Here is a 12,023-nt window from a genome sequence, read left to right on the forward strand (position 1 = left end):
AAAAGATGAATTTAAACAGTTTAAAACAGGATAATCAGGGACAGGCATGAGCGATATTTAACTTCCGCGACAGTTTCATGCAAAGACGGCCGACGCTTGAGGATCTGAGGCCGCTCTGGAGCTCAGGGTCAGGATCAGTAAAATCCTAAAATCAATGACTGGATGACTCATGATTAATGACTCGTACCAGAAATAGTGTAACCTGCAACAAATCTAACTAATCATTGTTAACTTTTAAAGTTGCCGGTGATGAAATCTGTCATGTAATGTGGATTTAATAGTTCCGTGATGGTCAAGCAACGCTGTCGCCCTCCTTTTTAAGTCGAATAAATGACCAACTAATCACCGATAAAGATGCCGACAGATTAATAGCCATGACAGTATCATAGTGTGATGAAACTGAGGGTGATTGTTTACACTTGTCATCCATCCTCACATCCAACCGACTAATTATGGCGACACAAACATAAGAAATCATAGGTTTTTATAAGCTATTTATTTACTGTGTGTGTCGACAGATGCATTATATATATATATTATATAAGTGTTTCAAATAAAGAAAATAAGGAAAAAGTCAGTGCAGTCTAATGGACTCAAGTCCTCTGCCTCCCCTTCTGTGGAGCTGAGGCTGCGGCTCGGCCCTGATGTGGGGAAACAGCGCCGCCCGTGGGCAGACAGCGGGACTGTGGAAGTGTTGTATTTTCGCTGAGATCATTGCTTTTTTTTTTCTTAATTCGACCACTTTTAGTATAATGTAGTAAAACTTAAAATCGCTTTAATTTTTTTGTTATTCTTTGAAGGTCACACACGGTGCGTAATGTATATGACTTACAAACAGCAGTTTATTCTTTATCATTATAAATATTATATTTTTTTTATGATAATATTTATGATTTATAATAATTTTACTAATAATAATGAAGGTTCTCTTCAATTTGGAAGCGGATTCCTGCACAATGGATGCCAGCTCCTGGTACCCGAGAGAGAGAGAGAGGGAGAGAGAGAGGGAGGGAGGGAGAGAGAGAGGGGTTAGGAGCTCCAGATGGTGTTTAAACGCAGACAGAAGGCTACACCGAGGACAGAGAGAGAGAGAGAGAGAGAAGGAGGAGGAGGAGAGAGAGCCAGCCGCGGTTATTGCGCACAGTGGTCCCGTCAGCTCCACTCATCACCGAGGACAAAACAAGTCAGGGGGGGGGGAAAAATACAGAAATTTCTCAAAAAAACCACGGCGAGGAAAACAAAAAAAAAAGGCTCTAAAAATATGCTCAGCTGATTGTGATTATCTCCGGAGGAGGCGACTATTTTTCTCTCGCAGCATCTGACGTGCGAGGAGAAGCGCGTCGGAGGAGGAGGACACGAAGGAGCACGAAGGAGAGAGAGATCGGTTATTGTCATTATTTCGGTTCCTCTGCTCGGATGCGCGAGGACTCGATCCCGACACTGTGAACTAAAGAAGAAGAACGTGTGTGTGTGTGTGTGTGTGTGTGGGGGCCCTTTAAAAGTTGACACGGGGATAAAAAAAGACGCACCCTGCACGCGCAAGGACCCCGCATCTTCTCATCGTTTTTACGCGCGAGCCGTGGAGGATTTATGGACAAAATATATCCCTGTTTATTCTTTTTCCTGATTTTCCTTCACCTGGGATGTTTCCAATGAGCATGAGAGCGGATTTAAATGACCGGAACAAGTTGTGATTGTTTTTTTTCTATATATATACATGTATATATATATATATAATCACGTTCAGCACCAGAAGCTGTTTGCGTGACAAAAAAACTGCAAAAAACCAAAGACATCAGTGTTTTTCTTCTTCTTTTCTTTTAAAGGATCACAGAGCTCTGCGGTTTCCATGATGTCCTTTCTCTTCCCCTATAATTGAGAAGAGAAATATCCCATCATTTATTTATTTTTCTTAAAAAGAAAACCCTGGAAAGTCAAGATTCCTTCTGAACTTCCAAAGGAGAGATCAACATTTATTGTCTCGTGTCTCAGAGACCAAAAAAAAAACCCCACCTGAATAGTTGTTGTTTTTTTAATCCCCACAAATGATGAAGATATAAAAGCTTATTATTTTTTTTTTCCAACAACAACAAAAAAAAAGACTCTGCTGTGGATTTATCATCGCCACAATTTCAGTTTGACCTCGACCTTCACAAAGTAAGTGCAACCTGCAGACTTGTAAATAAATAAATACAACTTGGGAGTCACATGCTGGTTACTGAGGCTTGTTAAAGCAGTCAAAGCTCTGTTTTACCCTTTATTATTTTTCTAAGTTATCATTTTTATCTTTGTGTGCAGTTGGATTTGCATAGTATGTCGTCTTTAGAGGTTTTATGGTAGAAACAAAAGGGGAAAAATGGGCACAAACACTAAAATCTATCACAAAATGACCAAAAATGACATGAGTTGTTACAGATATTGTTGATGTTATTGTTGTGTTGAGGGAGGATAGGTGGGGAGAGGGAGAGAGGGAGAGGAGGGGGAGACCTCATCGCCTCATCGGTCCGTGCTGCACATCAAAGTGATGCCACGAAATCTCTGGTCCCCGTGAACTTCGGCGTCCACCTGGACTGTAACCGGGGTCAGGGGTGTGAAGGGATAAAGCAAAACAATTTCCCTCGACATGAACTGTGATTTAAGCAAAAAGGAAAGTTTTTTTCTGTGATCTTTGCAAATTAGGAAAGAAATACAGGTTCCCGTCCTTATATTACTCAAATGAATCAGGTTTATTCTAACTAAATGATATGAAATCGTCCTCATTCCAACTTTATCACAGTAAACTGAAGGTAGACGTTAATCGTAGTCCCAATTTGGCATTTTATACATTCTCATTCACCCTTACGTGAAAGAAAAAGGTTGAGAAAGAGTTTCGATAACCCGATAAAGTACGTCGCTTGCTAGTAAACAAAGGCCATTAACTCAAAAGTGAGTAAAAAAGATGAGTGGTTTCTCTGGCTTCTTTGCTCCATGTCGCAAAGAAGTCATGGAAGAGCGTCATCGTCATCTTGAGGTTTGGGAAACACGGATGAACCTTTTATGGACCGACCGGGGGATCGTGAAAATCGGGAGTTGCAGTCCACGATGTGTGTGCGCTTTCTTAGAAACCTTGGGGACACTCCCTGAGAAACACGTCCAGCATCATCCAGAGGTTTCAGCCTCCACTTGAACAGCCTCAGCAGCAGCAGCAGCAGCAGCAGCAGCAGCAGCAGCGCACTCTTCCGCCCCGTGAGTGCAACGGTAAAACACTCAGGCCATCTTCTCTGCAGGACACAGCCTCGGTATAATTGGCCCTGGTAAATATCACCTGAATAATTGAACAGTCCATAATAGTCTCGAACAATGGATGGTGGGGGCAGGGGGAACCTGCAGACACCCGGCCTCACCGCACATTATACCTCCATCGCCGCCAAATGTGAGCGTCTCCTCCTGTCTCCTGACCAAACGCTGACCGCCCCGTCGCTCGCGGTCGCCGCCCATCATCGGGTAGCTCCTCGTCTATGCCGCACGTGCTCGCCGACATGGCCGAGAAGCCAGAGCTCGATATTGGTCTCAACTTTATCCCAATATGGATATCGAGGTGGTTTCCCTGAAAGTTTATGCTCCTCCCAGGACATTGTTTACATTACACTGTAAATAGTGTTTAAGAAGAGATAAAACCCTGGATTTAGGGCTGCAATCAAGTCATCGATTCCTTGTTTGAATGATTCATTTTGAAAATATTCACACTTAAAAATGAGAAAACTCGTTTTCAATCATCAAAAGAAAGGATTTCTAATCGATTCCCTTCCCATCAGTGTGTGTTGCAGGTTGTGGGTGCAGCTTATGTGTGGGCTTACTGTGTGTGTGTGTGTGATAATTATTGTGAGCTAAATGCAGGTGAAGCTGCCTGTCTCTTCATTAATGAGCGGAGCAGATGGCCCCGGGTGGGCGGGAGCTCCTGCGAGCGGCGCGGCGAGCCAGTCAGGTGGTCAGACACACGACACACACACACACACACACACACACACCTGGGCCGACATCAGGCCTTTGTGTGTGTGTGGGTCTCTGTGCATGCATGGCTTCCTCTGTGTCAACAACCTCATATAGGCATTATGAGATCACATGTCGCGCTTATGCAAATCACCGCCCGTACGCGCACACACGCACACACGTGTGTGAAAGTCGATACGTGCAAACAGACCCACTTCTTTAGGTCTTGTGTGTACCTAATTAAGTGGCCATGTGTGGTCCTTTCAATCTCTTGTGACCTCTGACATGCTGGATGTTTTCTCTGTACCTAATAAAGTGGTCAGATTAGATGCAAGTGATGTTATATATATATATATATATATATATAATCCATTCGATTTCAAAATAAAAGGGGAAAGCCCCTCACACTTCTGAAGAGGAAACAGTGTTCGCTGGTTCTGTTCGTCCCTGGGTGTATGTTCACGCTTGTGCAGCTCTGATGCTCCAAGCAGAGACACAGTGTGCTTATTGTTCGGTTAAAGAGAGTTTAATGAGCTCCGTGTGTAAATTTGTTTGTATTGTGGAGGGGGGAGAAATGGTTGAAATGTCTTTTCCCAGCTTTGAATCGGAATGGTTTCACTGGTGTTTATCCTAATCTATAATGGGAAAGACCAAAGATCTGGCTGTCTCCTGCTCCGTCCCCCGTGCTGGATGTGTGTGTGTGTGTGTTGCTGCTCTGCCCTGGTCTGTTCCACATGTGTTTGACATTACTGTGACAAGGCTGCCCAGCCTCTCTGGGGAGATGGAGAATGTCAGAGACTAGAGCGGAGAAGCAAACTGCTTCCCAACATCTGATGGAATGAGAAACACACTCGCTTGGATGGCCGGCCCGCTGACGCCACAGCGTGGGAGCAGAGCGGAGGGTGGAGGCCAAGTAAAACCCCAAATGTGTGTGTGAAATATCACTCTTTTTTCCCCCTCTTTTCCAAGTGCACACATCCACATTTGATTCCCAAGAAAAAACACACACGCAGCTCCTCATAATGCTGTTTTGCATCCACGGGAATTATCTTTTCTGACGATTTCCATGGACGCGTGTGGCGCAGGTGAAATTTTCCAATTACCTTATCGGTGACATTGAGAAATGAAAACACGCCGTCGCGGCTGACAAATTATTTGTTCAATTGACTCTTCATTCCGCTAAAAATTACCTTTCAACAGACGGCGCTGACAAAATTGCACCCTCCGCTTTTGCATTTCAAAAGGGGGAAACACTCTCCCGGCGCAATCATGACTACAATTGTGAACAAATGTCACAACATCGGAGAATTAGCGCGCACACTACAGCTGGATTTCTGACAGCTACAAGTCAAGAGAGAACGAGGGAAAAACCTTCCTCCTCCCTCCTCCCTTATTCCACTTCCTTACTTTCCCGCTGACCTCTCACTTTTTCTTGACCCCTCCCTCTCTTCCACGTCCCATTCTCTCCGCGTCACCTTCTCACCTCCCCGCTTTGTCCTCATGGTAGGAAGTGCGCCCGGGATCAGAGTCAGACGCAGGAAGCAGCTGGACTAAATCTATTATGGCACCATCCTCGAGTGAAGCTTGAACGTGTCCAGGTCCTCGTAGCCGTTGAACAGGAAAGTGGGCATGTGCTCCTAGATGACACAAATACTGATGTCAAGCCTGAGTTTTAAGTTCCATTTGCAGGGGCTCAGATTGAGGGTGTGTGAAGAAGAAAACAAACACACACACACTAGACTAAACAAAAATACACTTTGGATTGGAGTCATGGGACCAGTGACAACAAACACACATAAAATGCATTAAGTACAAACATGGAGGTAATAGTATGGAGGAAAAACTGCTCATAGGATCCACTTGGTGTATTTTAAAACCCCCTGATGAGTCCAATCTAAAATACTATTCAGATTTTTAGATAGCATGTAATCATGTCCGGATGTGGCTAATTCGGTTACAGTGGCCTCAGCTGTCAGCACACTTTATAATACAGCACAGTGTTTGTCAACAGACATATAAAACCATGTCGCACTGACATCAGTGAGTCAGCTGTGAAGATCAAGTACGAGCGCAGATCTAAAGCTACTGTCGCCCCGACCGAGACGGCGAACACGAAGGGAAAAACCCGCCAAAGTCACGTGGGAACGCGGAGAACTGGAGAGGGAGACGAGCGCGCCGAAAATACTCCGCGACCACAGACGATGGGTTTTATACAATAACACAATGACACATCAAAGATAGTCGCTCGAACCACGCTATCAAAGAGGGCAGCGAGAGAGACCGTTTAAATCTAGATCCGCCTGTGTGAGTGCTTTTCCTGTAACTGCGTCCCACTTTGAATATCACTGGGCTCGTCGTCCATGTGACCTATACACACTGAGGACAAATGCGTCGACTGTGCGTCCCCAGCGAGGCCGTCAATTACGACGGTGGAAGTTCAAAAGAGGAAAAGCTTGTTCAAGATTCAAGATTCAAGATTCAAAGTGTTTATTGTCATATGCACAGTAAAGAAACACGTTTCCCTGTACAATGAAATTCTTACTTTGCTGTCCACTCAAAAAACACCAGCATAAAGTAGAAGTATAAATATACATAAGAAAAATATAAATATTACAAGAAACTAAAATAACATATATGTTGTGTGTCTCCGTTCTATTTCTGCCGCATGATGCAAGACTAAACAAAGGGACCACCAACTGACACAAACACGGGCAGCCGTGTGTGTCTCCTCACTCACAGCGTCTTTTCTTTTTCTTTTTTTTTTTGTCCCTTTCAGTCGTGGAATAGAAACAATGTCTCTGAAAACCAAAGACTATTTGGGAGACAGTCCACCGGGCCAAGACTTAAAGGGACGTGGAGATTTACACTTCGCGGTTCCACACAGACGCTGTTGATCATCTGGCTTTCCAGTTTAACCAAAGGTTATGTAGCATCTACAGCCATATTCATTCTCCTCTGCTGTGTGCCAGCTGAATCATTCCTCATATAGATTTATGGGGATTATGAGCATGGACAAAAGAGCAGAACATAAGCAAGACAAGCATTTACTTCTGCAAAAGGTTTCCCCTAAACACATAACTCAGGGTTTGACCTCACAGATAAACCCTAATAAATAGCATGAGCTAATTGTTTAAGGTCCTTTACTGTGAAACACTCTGCAACGTGTTTTTTATCTGATACCTCACGCCTGCTCTTTGTTTGTGAAATTATGTTTGTTTCATTTAGGCAGATGTTTACTTTTATAACTTGTTACCTGTCACCTCTAACTCAGGAAAGTAAAAAAACACTTCTGAACAAACAAGGGAAATAGTCAACACAAATGATGCTTGACAAAATCATTTATCTCAAATAAAAGAGTGGAATTTCACTCTCTATTTTCTTTTCTTTTCTTTTCTCTAAGCCACAATGCAATAAAGTCATAAAACATGTGATAGGATAATGAACATATTTCCCACAAACTGAAAACTTAAACTAATGTGCTGTACGTGTCACAGTGTTATTCGTCCACTCGAGGATGTGATGGTGGATAAGGGGACGACGTGATTGTTCTAAAGTACTTTAAGTCCCACACTGACAGTTGAGAAAAGTGACCGAGTGGCAATTATGTTGAAATCGAGACTTGGTCATCAGGCTGCCCCGAGATAAAAGTGTCTCTCTGTCTCTGTCTTTGTGCACATTTTGATGAAAGAGGTGTTATTTGATTGGGTGTGGTTGTGACACGTGGGGGTTCATGTTATTACATCAGTGTCAGTTCAAGCATCCAAAGCCCTGCAGCCTTTAATAACCTGCACCATGTTTATCTCCGCTTCAATATTTCACAATATCACAGTTTGTTTTTTTAAGATTAGATTTTTCCCAGTGTAAATCCATTCGACTTTCCACTTAAGACTAAAATATAACGTATAACGTATTCCTCTACCTTGAGGTTGATGCGATCCAGCAGCTCCTCCACTGAGGTGGGCTTGGGTTGTCGGCCCTTCCTCCTCCTCCTCACGGGCCGTTTAGGTTTCTCCTCCTCTTCACTCAGCACATCCACATAGATGAACTTGAAGGTGCCCACTTTGTTGTTGAGCAGGCCCATCCACGTTCCCATAGGCGGTTTACTGATGATGTCGATCACATCGCCACGCTGGAGGATCACACGAGAAAAAAAGACTCCCGTCAAAAACCGAATGATTGTTAAAGAGTGTTTTTTAACGAACACCTGCGTCCTGGATGAAGGACAGTGTGCCGTACCTTCAGTTTGAGGGAGTCTGTGTCGTACGGGCTGGGTGTAAAATCAGTGTGGACTCTGGCGCGACCACAGAACGGTCCCCTGTACGCCGGCTCCTCGTCGTCGCCGTCCTCCGACTTCACACTTTCTCTGTTGCTGGCCGATGAGTCGGTGGTGCTTACGGTCTGACCACCTGCACACAAAAGCACACCAGGAAGCATTAATAAAATATCTCTTCATCGTTACTGTTTAGAGCTGCAAATAACGATTATTCACATAATCCATTAATCTGCCGATTATTTTCTCGATTAATCGTTTGCTCCATAAAACATCAGAACACCTTAAAAATGTTGATCGGTGTTCGTCTAACCTGGAAATGATGATGTTCTAAAATGTCTTGTTTTGTCCACAAACCAAAATGATTCACTTTTAATGATTTCTTTGTTATTCAGAGCAAAGAAATGAAGAAAATGTTCACATTTAAGAAGCTTAAACAATCGGAAATCTTGTTTTAATCATGAAAAAACTTCAAACCGATTATCAAAATAGTTGTCGATTCATTTAGTAATCGATGAATCGTTTCAGCTCTATTACTGTTTAATGTGTAATAAAACTAAAGAGTTCTTCAGTTACAGATCCAGAAAAAAGTGGCATATCTGCAGCACATTTAAGAGTCTGAATGGAAGGCTGCCGAGAGCGTGTCGACGTGTGGAAATCGGTTTCCTACCTAATCATTACCATGTGTTTGCCTGTCTGCTTGCATGTTTGTGTGGGTGTTCTACGGCTCTACGGCTAAAGATTAAGAGATGTTTGATATATTATCAACCAAAATCAGAAAGCTCTTACTCATTGAACTCTGTCCGCTGAGTGAACTGCGCAGACTTTCCACTGAGCCTCCGGCCTTAAGCTTCGGCTTCTCCAGAGAGTCGGTGTCGGGCTGAGGGGACTGAGGGGAACTGGGGGCTCCATCTGGACTGGACTGAAAGACAAAAATGAGAGGACGGTCGGTGTTATGCGGCTGGCTCATGAAAGACGACAGGGAGCAGACAGAAGCGATGTGTACAGACATATGTCAGATGAGAAAGTGTGATTTAGAAGTTCACATGTGAGGGAAACACAGAACGTTGGAAATCACACAAGGACATGGTAGAAAAATTGAAGGCAGGAATGACGGGGGGGGTTTATTGATGTCCAAAACAACAAGTGTCAGCTTTTGATCGTCATCATCATTGTTATTATTATTATTATTATTTCTGGACACCTTCCTAACTTTTCTATGACGGATTATATTTGTTTAGTCTGTTAAAACAATAATAATATCATCATATAAAGATGAAAAACATGCTTTGCTTTGGCCTGCGGTTTTCTTCTGTACCCGGGAAGTATTTGTATTAAGTTAACATTTCCTTTATGTGGTGATGCAGCTGCACCGACCAATGAAGTCATTCAAAATAAAAAGCTCTTTCTTACTTCCTCTTACACCAAACCATAATTGACATCCCATATGCATACATTAAGACTATGTCCCTTAATGTCTAATGTCCTTGTGGAACGACTGACTTCAAGAGGAATGACATCAAACGGTGACACTGGCACCGTTTAATCATAATGAAGGTCACTGGATCACTTTGTATAAAAGAAAACAAAATAAATAACACTTCATTTGAAGCTTTTGTTTTGGGTTGAACGTTTCCAGATCTCCTTTCAAGTTAGAAAAAAATAGTTTCACATTAAAATCTACTATACATGTTTTATTTGTTTCACTTATCCACTAGGTGGCATTGTGGACTGTAAAATGACCACGGTTGAGACATGATGACAATCAATTTTTATTTGCTCTCTCTCAATTAAAGGCCATGTTGCTGACCGCCACGATGGACAGATGTGACATCAAACGTCAAGGCTGGACAGATCACTCGTTTAACCAGTGGATGCCCAGAAAACTCAGGCCAGAGTAGATGATACACTCACACTTAGAGAGTCTTCATTTCCTAAGAACAAGCCTCGGGGGACACTTGCATCATTTACATGAGCTCAGCATGAAGCGCCCGCCCCACCCCAGGACTCTGAGCCAAGTCAGAGCTCAGCCAAGAGAGCAAGAGCGAGAGAGAGCGAGAGCGAGAGAGAGAGAGAGAGAGAGAGAGAGAGAGGGAGAGAGAGAGAGAGAGAGAGAGAGAGAGAAAGGAATCCAAATGTATGTTTTTAGTCCTCTGTGTTTATTCTGTAACTAACACAAATACTCTCGCCCACTCACAGCCTGTGGACAGAAAATGTGGCCACGAACGCTGCAGAAATTCCTCTAAGTGTTTGCAGAACACGGGAAGCTTTTGTTCCTTCACGGCTGCACCTGGCTCCTTTGTTTCGCGGCTTTAACGTAACGTGTGGATTGTGGGATCATTTATGTGTTAGCTACTGTTAAACAAAGCTATGGTATGGTAGAAAACCACTGGGAAACTATGACATGTTTAAACTGAGCTGAACTTTCTCGAAAAATAAAGCCTACAAAGTATACATCCGTGTGTGTGTCCGCGGGTGTTTATGTCTAACCTGCTCAGACAGGGAGCTGCTGTACTTCTTCGACATGCGTTTCCTCATCGTTTCCTTCACCGACTTGACCTTCTTGCCCAGTGAGATCCGAGACGTAGTGGGGGATTTGACCACTTCTCTGTAAATGGCCTCCTGCTCTTTATTCTGTTATGTGAAGAAACAAGTTAAAGGCAGGGAGGGAGGCGGGGGGGAGATGAAGAGAGAGCGAGGAAGGAGGAGGAATCATCAGAGATGGAAGAGGGGAAGACAAAGGGCAGGGGGATCACAGAGACACGGGAGAAAACAGAAGAGATGCAGTGATTTAGTGGGACTTTAAAGTTCAGCTCATGCTCCTCGCGGCCTCTTCTAATTGTACAAGCTGCCAGCGCTTACATTGCCCTCGGAGCCTGCGTTGACCACATGGAGTGAACGGTTGGACAGGTCGAAGCCTCCGAAGCTGCACGTTCTCTGTGGGGGGGGGGAGGAGCCAAAACACAATCACATGAGTCACACCCAGACGGTCACGTTAAAGCAAATCCCCGCCCCCGCATCCACACCCACCGAGGGTCAACTCACAATGATTCATGCTTGGCGTTGCACGTGCAGCACTTTGATTTATGAGTATGCGCATATGGGTTTTGTGTACTATGACGTCGTACGGGACCGTGGACAGCCGACAGACATGATGTAACACAAACTGTTATTATAGTTGTTAAATTACTGCATGGTCCTAGGGAAAATGAGCTGCTATATATTGAGCGTGGAGAGCTCACAGTTCAAACTTGGATCCTGCAGAAAATATGTGGCGGGACTAAATTAACCTGACTTGATGTGGCAAACTCTCACAGTATGTCCACTGCAATTACCCCGCTGGAAATCGTTCTGTGGTTAATTATGAGAAATGCAAAGCCGGGCTTAGTAAGCAAACATGCACACTATATAGGCCGGTTGCTTAGCGCCTACAATGTGTTATTCTCATCAGAGAAAAAAAAAAAAGAGAGTAATTTGTTTCTGCTGAGAGGACAGGGTGGGATGTGTGTGGATTGTGTTTTTTTTTTTTTTGACAGTGACATAAGGGAGTAGACGCAACAAGGGACTACGACATGAAAAAAAAGTCCAGGATGTTATTACTAGACAGGCTTTTTGAATCCATCCCAAGCTCTGTGGTATGTCACTGACAAACATGTAGACACAGACATGCATGTACAGCATCTGCAAAAAAATGGGGAGGGCACGTCTCCTTGGCTTCCAGACCTTTGTACGCGCTCAAATTAACTCCCACAAACCCTGGATGAAGGATGTCCATGTAAGAAGA

At 43.8% G+C, this 12,023-nt stretch overlaps 1 protein-coding gene across 1 annotated transcript in view; it reads right to left on the reverse strand.

The window, feature by feature from the left end:
• Positions 1 to 5,528: 5,528 nt before the first annotated feature.
• sash1a (SAM and SH3 domain containing 1a) overlaps positions 5,529 to 12,023 on the reverse strand; it is a 139,057-nt gene continuing 132,562 nt past the window's right edge. The window contains exons 11-16 of the mRNA XM_044049808.1: positions 11,102 to 11,176; positions 10,730 to 10,873; positions 9,029 to 9,161; positions 8,206 to 8,375; positions 7,889 to 8,098; positions 5,529 to 5,606 (exon numbers count right to left, since the gene is read on the reverse strand). Coding sequence (XP_043905743.1) covers positions 5,529 to 5,606; positions 7,889 to 8,098; positions 8,206 to 8,375; positions 9,029 to 9,161; positions 10,730 to 10,873; positions 11,102 to 11,176 — 810 coding nt within the window. The remainder of the gene's footprint in view (positions 5,607 to 7,888; positions 8,099 to 8,205; positions 8,376 to 9,028; positions 9,162 to 10,729; positions 10,874 to 11,101; positions 11,177 to 12,023) is intronic.

Source organism: Solea senegalensis, linkage group LG17, assembly GCF_019176455.1.
Source record: "Solea senegalensis isolate Sse05_10M linkage group LG17, IFAPA_SoseM_1, whole genome shotgun sequence".
Classification (NCBI taxonomy): Eukaryota; Metazoa; Chordata; class Actinopteri; order Pleuronectiformes; family Soleidae; genus Solea; species Solea senegalensis.